This window comes from Oryzias latipes, chromosome 23 (genome assembly GCF_002234675.1).
Source record: "Oryzias latipes chromosome 23, ASM223467v1".
In the NCBI taxonomy this organism is placed as follows: domain Eukaryota; kingdom Metazoa; phylum Chordata; class Actinopteri; order Beloniformes; family Adrianichthyidae; genus Oryzias; species Oryzias latipes.
Window position 1 is genome coordinate 4,038,363 of NC_019881.2, and position 17,550 is coordinate 4,055,912.

The 17,550-nt window shown below is 44.3% G+C and overlaps 1 protein-coding gene and 1 non-coding gene across 3 annotated transcripts; both read right to left on the reverse strand.

Moving 5' to 3' along the window:
- Positions 1-3,169: 3,169 nt before the first annotated feature.
- Positions 3,170-8,765, reverse strand: slc38a2 (solute carrier family 38 member 2). 2 transcript variants are annotated; one of them, XM_023952368.1, is made up of 16 exons: positions 8,430-8,765; positions 7,598-7,735; positions 7,419-7,500; positions 7,226-7,341; positions 6,615-6,688; positions 6,430-6,522; positions 6,279-6,354; positions 5,874-5,956; positions 5,745-5,803; positions 5,513-5,665; positions 5,359-5,438; positions 5,174-5,274; positions 4,810-4,934; positions 4,572-4,716; positions 4,290-4,387; positions 3,170-4,213 (listed from the first exon to the last, which is right to left on the reverse strand). In XM_023952368.1, exons 2-16 carry the CDS (start codon positions 7,726-7,728, stop codon positions 4,112-4,114), a joined length of 1,518 nt encoding a protein of 505 aa, XP_023808136.1. In that variant the 5' UTR covers positions 7,729-7,735; positions 8,430-8,765; the 3' UTR covers positions 3,170-4,111. The 2 variants fall into 2 exon arrangements, with proteins under 2 accessions (XP_023808136.1, XP_023808137.1); XM_023952369.1 differs by lacking the exon at positions 8,430-8,765 and adding an exon at positions 8,297-8,399.
- A 7,875-nt stretch (positions 8,766-16,640) lies between these two features.
- On the reverse strand, positions 16,641-16,712 carry trnaq-uug. The gene has a single exon. It is a non-coding gene; the product is annotated as a tRNA-Gln (tRNA).
- Positions 16,713-17,550: the final 838 nt, after the last annotated feature.

The window sequence follows — 17,550 nt, forward strand, 5'->3', positions numbered from 1 at the left end:
GGTGATGAAGCTTCCTCCTCACTAATCATCATCATCATCATCATTGATGCTTTGGGTTTAGTACTGATCAATAAAGCTGATCGATTTCCTGCTCAGCCTGTTGGACATCAGACACAGGTCCGTCTTTTCTCATGAAAAACTGCAGATGAAAGACCAGAACCTGTGCTGGGACCCGTTTGGACCTGGTGGTCCCGCCCCGCGTGCCACCCCCCCCCCATGCCGCCCCGCGACCCCTCCTTTGTGGCTCTCTGGTTGAAGACAAATACAATGTTTATGTTCTTCAAAAGCAATGCGGCGTTCAGACTAGAAGACGCGTTAAGCCAAGCAAAACAGTCGTAGAAATCAACCTTTATTCAACTCGTCACAGTGCGAATCACTCTGCCTACATTACCCATAATGCTCCAACAGTCCATTAAGCGGAACGGCAATGTAGTTTTATCAAAGTCAAATAATTTCACAGGCTTTTGAGCTCAGTGGACCAAACAAAACCCACTAGAAAAACACTATCAAACATTCATCGCTGACGTTAGCGATGCAGCAAAAACCGGCAAATGTTTATGAAAACAAAGATGTCTGAAAATGTGTGCTTCACATTTTAGCAGGGAATCTTTGGCCCCGCCCATCTCAGTTGCGTCACGACAGACCATTTGAATAAATATTTAAATGCAGTTTTAATCTTGATCTTCTTGGCATTTATCATTAGAAAATGCTAGAACATGTTAAAAATTTAAGATATAATAGTTTGTTATCTCCCCAACAATAAAATCAACTGCATAGTTTATTTTTTTACATCACTTACTGAAGTTTTTGATTGATTTAAGTGTCATGCACTAATGTGCCCAGCCCACACGGGCTTAAATGACACTGAAAGACAAAATACATAAAACGTATCGAAACATGCCCATCACAAAAATCCAATAACCCCCCCCCCCCCCCCCAAGTCTAACAGAATACAAAGTGTCCATTCCTATTGTCCCTGCCTTTGACACAAAATTTACCAAACAAAAAATTTCATTTTAAAAAAGCCAACCTTAAATTTTATCTTCAAATAACCAAAATAAATCAGGACATTTCTTTTCTATCATCTCATACATACAAAGTCTCTGTTTTTCTTACAAAGGAGAATAGAACAAAAAATGAAATTCATCCTCCACCACTTGTAGCTCACAGAGTCTTTCCTCCTCAGGAACGCCTGAAACCCTTGTGTTATCTTAGATGACCCCACCCTCACATTAATGTGTTCTTCCTACCATGACAAACCTCCACCTGTAGGGGGAGCACTCCTGCTCTAAGTTGAGCACATAAGGATCTTTGTCCTCTTTTTAAGTTGTACATAACATATGGCTCAGCAGATAATTTGTAAATAAGTTCTTAATTTTGGTTTTTGAAGCAGTTTCCTTTTCCATTCTTTTTCACAATAACCAACTAAAGTTTCCTTAATCTATCTAATTTCAATTAAAAAACAATGACTGTAGGTTCACAGAGGACAGAATGTTCAACACGTCTTTACACCAGGGATAAATGTGAGCTCTATCCCAATCAAATATTTTCCATAATTTGAGAACTTCTGCTCTTTGTTTGATCACACAAGCCCCCCCCCCCCATGTCCCCCTCTATGGCGGCTTTAGTGGTGAACCTGTGTACACCCAGAAAGTATCTTATTGCCCTGTTTTGAACCTTATCACACTCAGGAGGGTCTTCATAACCCCAGACTCCTGCAGAATAAAATAACACAGATCCCACCGCGGCATCGTACAATTTACTAAACGTGTCAAAACTCAACTCAGGTCAGACCTTCATCTGATTTATCACTGCGCCAAGCGCCCCCCCCAGCAGAATCTGATAACAGCTGCTTTCCTTCTGAGAACATCATATTTTTATAAAAAAACAAAAACCCAGATATTTAGAGGTATCAGTATACAAAGGAGTAGTTTTACCGAAATAACACAGATAAATACTTTGAGGTACAAAAGGCTTTCTAAAATGAACTATTTGTGTTTAGTGAGTCTGCATTGATTCCACTAGTCATTCATTGTATTTAACATTCCTTGTAATTTTATTTCCTCATCAGCTATCAAAACAATATCATCAGCATAAAGTAATATGCTCAAGTTCCAATTATTAACATCAATACCTAAGTTAGTTTTCTTAATTTCTTCAGCTAAGTCATTGACATAGATGGCAAAAAGAGTTGGTGAAAGATCTCCTTGTTTAACCCTTGTGCTATCCTAGGCACTTTAATGTTGGGAGTTGGGTCATCTAGACCCACTAGACAGTGCGCTGAACCTTTTTTCTTCAATGATTTGTGATCTTCACTGGTGGCCATGGATTACAGGAAATCTTTCCACCTTTATCCACCTTTGTCATGGTAGGGAGAACGCGTCAATGTAAGGGTGGGGTCATTTAACCCTTGTGCTATGTTAACTCTCAACGTTAAAGTGCCTAGGATAGCACAAGGGTTAAAAAACAACAGAAACAAAGGTTTGTTTATCACCATAGTAACCGTTTCTAAACCTTGAAATCAGACTCGATGGTTCCCACTTTGTCCACTAGGGGGCGACATTGTCAAGAACATTGTGTCCAGTTTTCTGACAAAATGTTTTCAAAGAGAAAAACTTCTACTATTCCTCCTAATAAAGCAGTCATTTAGGAGAGAAAAAAAAACAATTTTAAAATCAGAATCAGGGATTCCATAGCAGGAATTGGAAAGGGAAGTGGAAACTATACGGACTGGAACGGGTGGAGCAGGTGAGGTGCCATCATGGATGAAAGGAAAGGTGTAGAAGACTGAGGTGAGAGACAGGAGGAAGAGCTGGAGGCAGCAGAGATGAAGAGGCAGAGGTTCTCTTTGGGAGGAATCCATCAGAGGAACAGGTCATGGTGGATGTTTGAGAGGTGGACCAGTGATGATGTAGCTATCAGGACAGAGGTCTAAAGGAACACCGTAGAGGAGGTCCATGGACGTAGAGGACGTTGGAGTGAGAGAGGAAGGTGCAGATGATCGTTTTTGGCGCCTCCTATAGGCAGCAGCTGGAAGACGACCGTTAACACATTTTCATTGAGATGTCCACTAAAGAACAAAAAGTACTTCAAACCACAACAAGACCATTGAAGTATTTCAGGAGGCGCATTCCCGCTTAAACAGACCGAGAAGAATGAAAATCAGACTCTCTGGATGATTTTTGATTTTATTTTTGGACATTTGCTACAGAATTTACAGTGTTTCACTGAAACAAGAGTAACATTGGGGGTCCGAGCCCTCCGTGCCCCTGAGGTCAAGCGGTGGTCCGTCTCCAGAGGAACATTTGGCTGCTTCTCTTTGGGGCAAACGTATAAAAAACACGAAAAGGTTTTGGTTTTTCATGTGAAGCTTCAGTGTGGGATGACTTTGATCGCAGCAGCAGCATCACATGGAGGGCTTCCTGTTCTGCAGCTCCAATGCAATAAAAACAGCTTTTTGCAGTCCGTCTACGGATATGTACATATATACATCATATAAATATATTAAAATAGATTAAATTACACTGCTGACGGTCTTCCATAAATACAGGGTCGACAAAGCGGTTGGTGACGTCGGAGGAGCCGTCAGACCGCTCCTCCACTTGTTTTTTTTTTTAAAAAAACCTGCGAGGGAGCGCTCACTCCTGCTGACTCCTCCCTTCTTCGTGACGACCAGAAATGTTGAAGCTCCTCCTCCGGGAGGCGTGTGCTGAACTCTACAGGTGCTTCTCAATACTCACAGGTGATTTACAAACCGGTTTTGGCAAAAAGAAAAAAAAACACATCGGTTAACGGAGTTGTGAACGCCTCTGGATGAGGAGGAGGTGAGGCGAAACCTTCAAGTGGTGCAGATCGAGCGGCGGTGCTCATAGCCCCGCCCACAGCCGGTTCCTGAGCGCGGCTGAACTCGACAGCTTAGTGTTTTCCGGCAGGAGGCACGTCCATGTTTTTGTTCTGAGCTGTACCTTAACTATAAAAAAAAAAACTATTTCAAAATAAAAGCACATTAAAAAAAAGAGGGGGGGGGGGTCTGTCGGTGGTCTAAAACTGTACAGAGTTCTGAAACATTCTCTGGGAATGTGCTTCCACAGGTCGGATCAGGCTCCGCCCCTTAGTGTCCGTTCTTCTGAAAGGCGTTGTTGGCCCAGTCCACGATGATGAGGGTCATGCTGCCGCACATGACGAAGATCCCGCACACCAGGAACGCCACCGCCTGCGGAGAGAGGGGATCCGGCGTGAGGGCGCCGAAGCGGAGCGGCGTGGGAGGGAAGGAGCGGGCGAGAACTCACCCCCATCTTCTGCATGGACTTCAGGGGCTCCTTCTTCACCAGCTTGATGTAGAAGGCCGAGGGCAGGATGAAGATGAGCATGGCGGCGGCGGAGGCACCTGGAGAGCAGAGCAGAGCGCTGATGAAGATCAGGATCCTGGTCGACCCGAGAATCATGGAAACTTGGACCAATCGGGGACTCCGACTCGGTCGCAAAAGTGCCAAACGTTTGAAAATCGACCGGGAATAATCGCAGTTTCTGCCCGGACGCCATCGGACAACGGCGTGCGGACGAACGCTCACCGATGAAGCCGAAGATGTCGCGTATGCTGGGGACGAAGATGACCAGGATGTTGGTTCCGGCCAGCAGGACCACGGTGATGATGGCGTGGCGGATCCAGCTGAACTCCTTCTGGGCGCACAGCAGGTGGTTGACCGACGTACGGATCTGTGTGAGGGGGGGGGGGGGGGGGGGGGGGGGCGGTTAGGTCCTGTCTGACACGCCCCGCCCACCGGTCCCGTCCAAAGCCCAAACACTCACCGGGAAGAGGACCACGGGGACGGTGAGGGTGACGGCGGCGAGCACGGCCAGGCGCACGATCAGCAGCAGGACGTCGGACTTGTAGTACTTGGAGTAGGTGTGCAGCAGCTCCGGCTCCACGTGGACTGAGGAGAACCAGCAGACGGGTCAGACCAGAACCCTCACGTCCCGTCAGAACACAAACTAAGCCGCCTTTCAGCTGTGGATTTTGGCTGTGGGGGCCACCACCACCCCACCCCCCCGCCGTGGCGTTGCATAAGCGTTGTTGTGTTCCGGGAGGAGAACACGGAACAGCTGCAGCCCGGCGGCGGCTTTTCCCGCGCTTACATAACGGACCCTGACGGACGGTGGGACCAACACTCACTGTTGAAGGTCAGGTATCCAAACAGCGCCGCCAGCAGGTACATGATGAACATGGCGAGGAAGGACACGTTGGCCACGTTCTGCATCTTTCTGCGGGAGCGGCTGAAAAACATCAGATCTTCGGGTTAGAACCAGGGGGAGTCTGGGAAACGACGAAGACGAGGGAGAAGAAGAAGAAGAACCTACTCTTTGAGCTCCTCATACATGGGCAGGATGGCGGGGTGGCACACGAAGGCGAAGGTCAGGATGGGGAGAGCGTAGACCGTCTGCGTGGAAACCCGTCAGTGTTTAAGGAACCGTCAAGAGCGGGTTCTAGGGTTCTGCCGGAGCGGTTCCTCACCTGCGAGTTGTAGACGAAGTACTTGGGCTTGCAGTTGTCCTCGCCGTCGTCCGCGGCGCTGGCGTTGACAAAAACCGAGAGGTTCCTCAGGGTTTCGTTCGCGGCCTCCAAGGCGGTCAAAGGGCACGGGATCTGGAACTTCTTGATGATGACCTAGAACCGAAGACCCAAGTTAGAACCCGATTCCCCCACTGCGGGGATGCCGGCACGAACCAGGAAGCGCGGCGCTCACCACGATCAGGAAGAAGACCATGCAGAGCAGGGACAGCCCGCTGGTGTAACCGAGGTAACCTGAGGAAGACAAAAGAGGTCAGCGCTGCCGAGGCGGCGGTCTGCTTGGCTCGCGGGCCGCGGCGCCTACCGAGGTTCCTGAGCATGGACAGCGGCAGGATGATGACCAGCGACACCATCAGCACCAGGTAGTCCCCGTTGACGTACCACTCTCTGTGAGGCGAGAAGAACCAGCCGTGAAGGACAGCCCGGGTCGACAGTTTACAGTAACCCCGCCCCCTCAGAGGGCAACACTTTACAGGGAATGCACTGATGCATTCTGGGAAAACCGCAGCCATTGCATTGGATGGCCAGCCCTAGTGGTCATTTGAGGAACTGCATTACTTAGTACTTCCTGTTCTTTTTTTAAGCTAAGGACATGGCGGCAACGCTTCACATCCACAGTTTGGTTTGGATGTAGAGAACGCCGAGGCAAGAAATGCTAAAAAAAATATGTAAAAAAGAAACAAATCTATGGCAACAGGAAGCCACTGACCCGCCGCTGGCGCCCGTGAAGGACTGGATGACGATGGGCAGCTCGTATTTGACGATGTACAGGTAGCTGGACATGGCTGAAGCAGAACAAAGCCAATCAGTGACGTGGACAGAGGCGACCGCGGTCGACCGCGTTCACCGGCGTCGCTCACCTCCGATGTTCTGCATGGTGATGGAGCAGGAGGCGGCCAGCTTCCCGGGAATGCCGAAGGCTTTGTACCCTAGCTGCTCGTAAACCAGCGCACCTGTGGGGGTCGAAACACAACGAGATCAGGTCAACACCACGACGGACGGCGGCGGGGGGGGGGGGGGGGGGCTGCTGCTTCAGGATGCTGACCTCCTTCGTTGGCCGTCTTCAGCAGCAGGTGGACGGAGTAGAGCGAGAAGATCGCCACGGCAACCAGGAGGATTCTGCAAAGAGAGCAGGAGGGTGTGAGGACGCTGCGGCGAAGGACGCCGGCGCCCTCCTGACGGATCAGCAAACGTGGAGGACGGATAAACGCTGATCTCCAAGTGTGCCGGGATCACGGCATCAGCAGAACCCCCCTCCCCGTCGCCTGAACGTGATCCTCTTAACGCTGAGGCAGCAATGTTCCTCTGGACGTATTAATAGTCCAGGGGAAACTTAATCTGAACGCCACCGGAGACTGCTCCAGCGGCCGTCAGTAATCCGTCAGACCCGACCCGGTCTCAGGGAAGACCTGCTCCCCGATCCGGGTCGGTCTGGGGTTCTCCGCCTCCTCCCACCTCCTCCATTCAGGATCTGCTGCTCCTTAATCTGGAAGGATTAGCCTTAAACTGCCGCTCCTTCTTCCCTAAACCGACACCAAAACCCTCCCCAAAACCAGAACCGGCCCGGGTCTGATCAGCCCGTCAGGGTCAAACCGCTGCAGCAGACCAAAACCACACCTGTCCCAGACTCAAACAACCAGAGCGAGCGGCGCTTACACGAAGAGCGCAATGCCCGTGTTGGCCATGGCGAAGGACAGCCCCAGAATGCCGCTGCCCATGATGGCGTTCCCGAGGTTGAAGACGGACATGCCGAAGGAGGCGCTGCCCTGGTGCTGGGGGAAAAACGGAGAGGGTGAGGACAGGCCGGAGGAACAGACGGGACGTCTGCAGGAGTCAGAGGAGCTCTTACGTAATCCGTCTCATACTTCTTCTTGCTTGGGTTGTGTTCGGGCAGGAAGTTCTGACACTCGGGGTCGAACTCCGGGTACGGCCTTTACAAAATAAAAGCAGGACAGTTAGGAGTTTGGCCTCAGCGGGTGGGTGAGCAGGGATGAAGGGTGGGTGAGCAGGGATGAAGGGCAGCCTCACCCCTCCAGAGGAACCTTCTTCTTGATGAAGGTGGTGGGGTAGGGGAACTCGCTGCTGTTGGTGCTGCTGTCGTCTTCCTGGGGGGCACCCAGACTTTTCATTTCGGCGCCGGTGTGTTTCTTGTTGGGCATTTCTGAGCTGGAAAATAAAGAAGGGAAAAGGGCGTTTTATATCTTCCTGCGCGTTCGCGAGCTTTGGATAGTTGAGCGGCAGCGCGCGGCCCCCAGGATGCAGCGCGTGACGTCAGCAGTGGAAAAATACTAGAGAGCCGGAGCGTCACCTGAGGAGATGAATTATAAATTCGCGGCAGATGGCAGACAGGAAAAACACTTTCAAAAGAAAAGCTTAAAGAAAGTATTTTAACATTTTAACTAAATATTTCGACGGGAAAAGAAAAAAAAAAAAGAGCCGGCTTCCACAGAAACAAAAGGCACGTGCAGCTCCTTTTATGGAGATGCCCCCCCCCCCCGTTTCCTCGTGGCGGTTGTGCCCCCCCAGGAGTGCTAACAGACATTTCAAGCAGAACATTTTTAACGCTCACGAGCCGCTCCCAGAATTCCCGGCATCCCCAAGACCGACCGGCTCGTGTCAGCCGGTACCCCCCCCCATAGCCGGTGTCAACCCCACGTCTGGACATCAAAGTGCGCGAGGCCCCCCCCCCCCTCCCCCTCCCCCAAGCCAGGCCAGGCTCGTGCACACCTGAATTAAGACCAGCGGCTCCTCGCGCCGTGACTCAGAAGGTAAATAATTCAAGTCTTTGCGGGTGGAAGCGTCACAGAAACAGCCACGCCCACTTCTGTCTGGTAATTTTCCAGCGCGAGGATGCTCCTACCTGCAGCAAGACGGACGCTGAAAACCAAATAAAAACTCCTTTCTGGTGGTCAGAAACAGCTCGAGTCCGGAGGAATTCTTCCAAAAAAATAATTAATTAAAAAAAAAACAGTCGGATCCGCGATGATTTATGATTTTCAATGGATGAATTCGAATAAAAAAGCTGTTCGGACTGGAAAAACCCGCTCCTAGGAAGAATAAAAACCGAGTTTTTAGGGTAAAAACAATCCCAAAAACTATCTTAAATAAGAAAAAGCCGGGACTGGAGCGGCGGCAGAGAGTTCTGATGGAGGTCCTGTTCTGAGGAAGCAGCCCTCCGCGCGCCGGTTTTATTGCATCAGCTCGGCTCAGCGCAGTGGGCGTGGCCTCGCTGTGACGTGTTTTGTATACAAACAGATCCGCCTGAGCCACAAGTCCATCCCACCTCTGGAAAACCACAGCCCCCCCACCCCCCCATCCACCCCACCCCGTCTGTCTACAGGGCCTGAACGCTTAATCCGGTTCCATGCACAGCCAGAAATCCGACTATCGCGTCTTCAAGCAGCATCATCTGATGACTTTATGACAGCAGCTGTTTGGGTTTTTGAGAAATCTGGCTTTTCCATTTCATCCGAGGAATTTGAAGAGACAAAAAAAAAAAATAATAAGAAGGGTTGAAACTGGAACCGGCTGAGTGGATACCAACCATCCTGTCATTTGGTTTTCCTCATGAGCACAAACGCAGAAAAAGTCAGACAGAAAGTTTAAATCTGATGGTAGTGACAATATGCAAACACGGATCTTTATTAAATACTAGCTTTCGAAGTGCATGTAAGCATGTAGATTAGATCTGAATTGTAAATAACATTCAAATCCGTGACTGTACGTGAGAGCTGGACTGAGAGTCCTCCTGTTCCAGACAGGAAGTGGTTCCCAGAAGCTAAAATGCCTGAGACTTCTATAGAGAAATAAACAGCGGTTACTCAGTCCTCCTATTGGTCAGAATGACCATTCTTGATCTTTGAATTTGTTCTTGCTAATTCTCATGATATATTCATTTTCGTGCAAGTTATTCAACTTATAAACTGACCAATCAGAGGTCTCACGTCAAAAACATTTGATTGACAGATCCTCCCGAGCCAACTATCTTATTTTTTAAGCTTTATTTGTTAAAGTTTCTGAAATTTTACAACTTTTTAACTCATTGAAAAACAAAGAGTTTTTCCATTTTTAACATAATTTTACAAGAGCATCAGAACTTTAACGCATGTAGTGGGGTAGACCAATGACCTCCATCTTTCTTGTTATTGACAAAAACGTATCAGTCAACTCACATTTGTTATCATATAATATCTGTACCGGTTGGCTGAACATACTGCGTCCACTTGGACCATGTCCCATAGAAGGTGTCCATCTGCGTTTTCAGGTTTTCAGTGTTTATCCAGTCCTCAACTGTTGGTGGTTTCAGTTTGAGTCATCTCCTCATTAGCGCCTTTTTGCTTACTGCTAGCAGCATATACAGGAGTTTCTTGTCCTTTGAGTCCGGTCTCTCTGTTGATACGTTGCGAAGATACAAGGCTTCGACGTAGAAAATGCCACGACATTCTGTACACGTTCATGAATTCTAAACCCTAATTGAAAAATCAACTGGCAGTTCCAAAAAAACATGGTTGTGGTTGGCACCCCCCACCCCACATCTCCAGCAATCAAGCTAACGTTCGAATGATAGGGGTGTGGCCTTCCGACAAGCTCACTCTTAATTGGTGAGAGTGGTTACCATAGAAATGTTGCCCTCAATCGACTTGGACTAACCACTGCGTGTCGGTATCTCGAGAAAATGGTGACACTTCATTTGGTTGAAGCCGAAATCAAACTGATATCTCTGGGTGACATCACGGTCACTCGGTCCAGGTCTCACATACAGTCAATGATTTTGTCACATTTTTCTGTAAGGAAAACCCTGCAAGCTCCATTTAAACTCAAAGATGAAGCTTTGCAGGGACAGTCAGCCATAAATGCTCTCCAGTAAAAGAAAAAGGGACAAGTCATTTATCTATCTGCCACAGTCCATGTCATTCTGGTTATGCTAGTTGTCATTCAGGTGTAGTCCAACATGGGCGGGTCCACCACTTGTGTTAGACACCTGAAAACGGTCATGTCCAACAACAGAGCTGGATATGTTCCAGCTGTGTCCTCAAACCAATCCTGAAACAGGAAAAATTGGATATATTAGCAAACAAAAATGATTGTTTTACGAATTTTCCTCTTTTTTGAGATCATTATCTGCGAGCAAACGATCAAAAACAAAGGCATGCTGTGAATGGACTTGTGTGTCTCAGTAACTCAGTAACCAAATGACTAAACTTCATGTCCTTAAGGAACACAGATCCATAGGTCTATTTTGCAGTTTAAGTCTTACATTCATAACATTTGATTTGAGTGTAATAAATACTCAATTGTGCCTTTAGATTGTGACGTCACAGTGGGGAACTGCCCCCTCCAGGAAGAGTCTGCGCTGCCAGCTCCGCCCCCAGGCTAACAGACACACCCACTTTTTTTGTGGAGCTTGCGGCTAAATGCTCTCCTTTTATTTTAGGTTTGGGTGTTGTTTGTTTATTAAACACAGACAGGCTGCCGAGGCCAACCCTACGTTGACGTCATGAAATGGGCGGCTCCCACACGGAGCAAAAGGCGGAGCCTCAGAGATCAAGTTGTCTTACTTCCAGGTAAGAAACTACCTGCGAAATAACTAATATTTAATTAAAAAATTGTTTGTTAGTGTGTCAAAGGTAATAAATGATCCTATATATGGATGTAGTTTACTCGGAAAGGCTTAACAAAAGCATGACATAGGCCCTTTAAAGATGCTAATTTAATGGCTAAATGCTAACCAAGTCAAAAACACTAAATGCTAAAGCCACGAAAAGCCAAATTGACGAAAAATAAAAGAAGACATTAATTTGAACGTGATTGCTATACAACTGAGCTTTAAATTATGTTAATAAAATGATGAAATGCTAAATTATCAGAGCACATTACAGGAAAGCTGAGGTAAAAGAGCAACACCAGCAATTCCAACCAATCAGGGATAATAAACGCCACACAGTGATTGTACTTTTCTGACACTGACCCTTCAGAAACTACATCTAATACTTTTACTGTTATAAACAGTTATGTGAGTTGTTAGTCTCTGTTGTACAGAATGGTGAAAACTGTCTTTGCTAACTTCAAAACACCAAAAGATGCGTTGTTAGGTCTAATGCCAAAGAAGATGACAAAGGACTCCGGTTTACTTTTAAATCTCTCGCTCATTTTGGCCAAATTTCATATTCCCAAATGTAAGTTCTCTGGTCAGAAACCCTGTTTCATTGTATCTTTTCTGAGTTAAATCTGTTTATTCCTAATTCTGAGAGGCAAAAAGCAAATCAGAACCTTGTCTGTATGTGAAAGATTCAACATTTTCTGGTAGAGTTGAACCCCCTAGCTTATTTTTATTTCTATTCTTTTTTTCTACTTCTGTATTCGATATTTGCAATTGTTGCAAGTGTTCTGAATGTGATTTTTTGTAAAATGGCATAATGTGCAACAAAGTTTATAAAAAAGAAAAAAAAAGCACCATGCTAACACAGTTAGCTTAACAAAAGCTAAATGCTAATTTGGTTGATGTGCGGAAATGAACTTGTTTGTAGTGGTTCATGTGTGTTGAGAAGCTAAAAGATAGAAAAACGATGCTGTGACCAGAACAGATCAGGATTTCAGAACAGCTTCAACGATCTGTTTTTAGGACGATTACACACAAACATGCCCATGTGGAGGCGGCTCTTCCGATCTCCATTCATGTGTGAGTGTGTGTTTGTGTGGGGGGGGGGGGACTTTCCACTGTCCTGGGTGTCAAGTGTGTGATGAGGAAGTGGAAGCTCGTTTCCCTACTACACTGTTGATGAACCATTGAATCTGATTCAACAGCTCGCTTTTGTTTCATCATCACGATTCAAGAGTTTTATTTGCTCTTATCTAGATTTTTACAACACCACATGTAGAAATATGGAAAGCCGAGCAGGACAAATTTATGGGAGCTTTTGTGAACAAGGAAATATTAAGACAAAAGTGACATCAGCCTCCAAAAATGTTTGGATCGTACTTTTATGGCATTTTACTCTTAATTTTTGTGTTTTGATCGTTAACATAGTTTATCAACGACCTCAACTTTCACCGTCGCTGATATCAGCTGAAGAAGGATATGGACCTGAATCTAATGTCTGCAGACAGAACATGGAAGAGAACTATTAACTCTGTTTTGAACCCAAAAGAACGGCTGTTATCAGTAATAGAAGAAATACCAACCTTGGACAATCGACAGTTATGGACCCTTTTTATTTTTCCCCTACAGCATTACTTTATTATAAAAATAAATAAAAATACAAAAAAATATTAAAAAAAGTAAAACAAATGATTAATCACTTATTGAAAATTGTTAAATTGATTGACCTTTAATGATATTACTTCACTTTCTCCAAAAAGTCATAAATTGATTCAAAAATCTTTCCTAATGTAGCATAATTTTGCACATGTTTATAACTTTTGATACTTGATGAAATTTTGCTATGAAAATTCCTGAAGTAGTGTTGTCTGCTTTACTGATATAGTATTATGTTTTATTCATATGAATGACTTTTATAAGTAACATAATCTGCATATATTTCAGATGACTGATCTGCATTTGCCATGTTGATTTCTAAAATAGTTATTTTTGACGTAATACTTAAGTAATTCATCTTTGTCATGTGCTATATCGATACTTTATGATTCTTAATTCTGTCTGATAAAAGCTAGGAACCGGATATTGATAAATCATGTAATAAAATGGTTACAGTATAATCGGGGTGGGATTATATAAGTTCGCTTCCTTCCACTCCCTTTCAAGCAATATTTAGTAATATGTCTAATTATCCTAAGTTTGATTAGTTACTGTATGAATGTATAACTGATGATGATATTGCTGTTGTGTATTATTTCTACTTAATTGCTTGAAATAAACCATTTCAAATCAAAAAATCAAATCAAAAATGTCCTTCAGAGGGTTCATTTGAAAAAATGTAGAGTTTTTAAAACTTCTTATGTTTTGTCATTTAATTATTAGTGAAAAACTCAAGTAGATGATTTTTCTCTGTAATTTCTACTCTGTTCCTACAAACGTTTCGTTTCTAAATTGAGCACAAAGAAATTCAAATTTAACAAACATAAAAAAATTACAATAGTTTTGAAACCTTCATTAAACTGTTTTTTTTTTCCATTTACTACAAGTACAAATGTTCAACTTAGACTTCCAAATGTTTGGACCGATGTAATTATAAACACTTGTTTCATTGTTGCAGTGGGCGGTATCCAAGAGCCAATAGTTTTCTTGTAATTCTGTGCAGTCGTACAGTAAAACTGTGTTGCAATAGCTGACGTGACTTTAATCATTTAGCAGGTCTCATGATCGCTCATCTGGGTCATTCTGCACATTCATTTCATCAGGCCGCGACCTTCTGTGTTGGAAGTCGCTGTTTCAGGTCGTCGGCAGCAGGTGGTGAAGCAGCTGCAAATGAAGGCATCCTTCTTGTGACCACATTATGCAACATTATTATGTCTTTAAACCCGTAGCGCTCCGCAAAAACCTTCACTGCAATCCCCTCAACTCGTGACTCGAGGTCAGACCATCAAACGGAGACAAAGCTGGACGGACATCAGTCGAACGGTCCGCTTATTTTTTGCTGAAATGTCTCATTTTTTTGAAGCATCTTTGCCTTTTGGGAGCATCAATTAGTTTAGTTTATGAAGAAAGTTGGAACAAAGATTTTCTTGTAACATTTTTTCACCACTATGTGTACAATCAGATATTAAAAAACAAGCCTTCGTTTGGGTTTTTAGTACGTTAGACCTAATGCGGATCAGAAAACTGGAACAGAGGGCGAGGAATGCAGACCTTCGACACAGAACACAGGCAAACATCTTCAGCTGAGAGCCAGGCTGATCAGACCAGAGGTGGTCCAAATGACGGCCGTCGTTGTTCTTCAGCGTTGATTAGATCATCTGCTCCTGCTGCAGCTGTAATGCTTGCTTTGTCTTGGGGGGGGGGCGAAGGAAGTTCTGAGGAAACAATGCGTTCAGTGTATCGAGGCCTCCACGGCAGACACTGGCTCGGCGCACAAAGCCAAGCGTGCACAGGCGTGACCTCTGCACAAATCCTGCAGGAATTCACACACACCTTCACGAAAAACCTGTTAGCGGCTGACTGTTTGTCATCGATGAGAGAAAACAATGCACTTCGTGACAGATTATCCATGATGGGAAACTCCATTGGGTCAAAAAGAATTCTGTTTGTTGAGATAGAAACGAAACTCACAACCTCTAGAAACTCCTAAACCACCAACCAACCACAGAGATGGTGAGAGGAAGCTCTCGAGATCAGAGGAAACACAACATACATACAAACAAAAACCAAAACACACAAAATGTATGAACTGTAATCCAACTTTTCCTTCTTATACTTACTAAGGTTACTAAGGCTCCTACAGTGACTCAATAAAGGCCGTAACCCTTGTGCTATCCTAGGCACTTTAACATTGGGAGTTGGGTCATCTAGACCCACTAGACAGTGCTCTGAACCTTTCTCCTTCAATGATTTGTGATCTTCACTGGTGTCCATGGATTACATGAAATCTTTCCACCTTTATCCACCTTTGTCATGGTAGGGAGAACACGTCAATGTAAGGGTGGGGTCATCTAAGATAGCACAGGGGTTAAGGGGGCAGTTCTTGGTCTTTATTTTAGGAGAACCCTCATGACTTCAAAACTTTACTTGGTGATATCAAATCATGCAACAATCCCTTTGAGTCTGGATCAGTTTGGGAGGTTTTTGGAGGAACTGAAGGAACCAGATAGGAAGATTTACACCACAATACCCAACTCTGAGCAGCTTAGAAACACCTGTGGGGGAAAGGAAACAAAGTGACTTTTCAAAGTTTTCTTGAAAGTTTTTATGGGGACAAAACCAAAAATACTTGATCACTTCCTGTCTGAATCATCAACACGGCAGGAAAATTTCTTTTTCCCACCAGTGTTTACATTTTCCAGTGACATGCTGCAGATCCAGCTGCTTGGGCTGGTTTGTTGTGGCTTTGCTGTATTGTTTCCAAGTGCCTTCATATAGATACTGTATGTAAAAAAATCCACACTCAGCCTCATTGATGCCCATTATGTTTCTATGGACCAAAACCCAACATAATCCAGTCTGTTTATTACCTGTCTAGGTTAGTTATTGACATTAAAGTAACATTAAGGCTGAGAAAAAGAGGTTATCTCCTATGTAAGAAAATGTGTTCATCTTTCAATGCTAAGAAGCAAGAAAAGAAAATTAAATCCACGAGCAGCGTTGTGTGGCCCGCAGGCGCTACCCATCCTTGGCCTCGTCCCCCACCACTACCCGCTTTAACCCTTGAGCTATCTCAGATGACCCCACCCTTCCATTGACGTGTTCTTCCTACCATGACAAAGGTGGATAAAGATGGAAAGATTTCATGTAATCCATGGACACCAGTGAAGATCACAAATCATTAAAGAAAAAAGGTTCACAGCACTGTCTAGTGGGTCTAGATGACCCTACTCCCAATGCTAAAGTGCCTAGGATAGCACAAGGGTTAAAGTGCTAGCATTACGATCAGCATGGTGGGATATTTTCTACACTAACATTGAAGAGCATAGATTTTTACGAGAAAAAAAAAGAATTTTGTTGCTAGATGCTAAAGGTATGTACATCAATGTCTGATATTTTAATTCCTTAGTTTGAGTTGCTGTATGGTTTAGATCCATTTAACAATGATGAGTTAGTTGGGTTAGAAGGTTCCACTGAGATTTAAACTCAGACAACTGGATTCAGAGTCCAGAGTGCTAACCACTACACCATAGAACCAAGCTAGCAAATACATTGTTACATGTTTCTATTAGAAAAACTGTAAAAATGGGAAACAATGGTAACCAAGATAAAGATTTATTATTAAAATATATATTATATTTAAAAAATAATATGGCACATTTTGTACACTAACAGTGAAGATCATAGAAATTTTCTTCTGTTCCTGGAGTCCAGAAAACTAAAAGCATGTTTGTTATTTCCAATTCATTACATTGAGGCACTGGATTGTTTAGATCCGTGTAACAATGATGAGTTAGAAGAGTCAGTTGGGTTGGAAGGTTCTACTGAGATTTGAACTCAGACCACTGGATTCAAAGTCCAGAGTGCTAACCACTACACCATAGAACCTTATGTCCACTTACATCCATACAGGCTACGAAAAAATTAATTCTAACAAAATGGAATATATGCTGACCAATGCAAAAGGTTCAGTAATAAAATAGATATATGCTGAACAACATAAAAGATTAAATGATAAAATAATTTATATGTGCAAAATAACGTGGCATATCTTCTACACCAACAGTGAAGTGCATAGGATTATTTTGAAAACATAAGATAGAATTTGGTTACTAGTGGCCAGAAGCTTAAGTTATGAATAACGATGTCTGTTATTTTTAATTCATTTGATTTTTAATTCAGTTTGAGTTTCTGCATTGTTTAGTTCCGTCTAACAATGAAGAAGGAGCATTTCCAGGATTTAAAGAGTTTTGAACTCAGACTCCTGGATTTAGAGTCCAGAGTGCTAAACACTACACCAGGGGTGGAATGTCAGTGTTCCAAGGGTTCTATAGTGTAATGATTACACTACAAACCCTATGAACACACTTTACAGGCTAAAAAGCCCAACGATGAGTTTTCGTTTGTATCTGGTACTAAAGGTGCTTTTTTTTTAAATTAAAGATGGCGGCCTCTTTTCGAGGTCAAAGGTCAACGAAACTCAAGAGTTGGTTGAAGAGTTAAGATAGCCGCATATGCGTAAAATGTTGTGAAAATCGCTGATAAAAAATGTGCAAGCTAGCTAAGTTTGGAAGTTTGCAACAGTTTAAAATTCACTACGCGCAAAAATCTACAACTTTTTATTCCAACATTTTTTCTACATTACCTTCTCATTGATGCCCTAGAAGTTACGAGACGATCGTTAAGAATCCCAAGGACAAGTTTTTGTCTCTGGAAGTAAATGTGC

Excerpts from the sequence above, each read along its gene's own strand:
- slc38a2 (XM_023952368.1), bottom strand. The coding sequence starts at position 7,728 with ATGCCCAACAAGAAACACACCGGCGCCGAAATGAAAAGTCTGGGTGCC. Across the intron at positions 6,355-6,429 it reads CACCATGCAGAACATCGGAG|CCATGTCCAGCTACCTGTAC; the intron begins GTGAGCGACGCC and ends GTTCTGCTTCAG. Across the intron at positions 5,439-5,512 it reads ACTTCGTCTACAACTCGCAG|ACGGTCTACGCTCTCCCCAT; the intron begins GTGAGGAACCGC and ends GTTTCCACGCAG.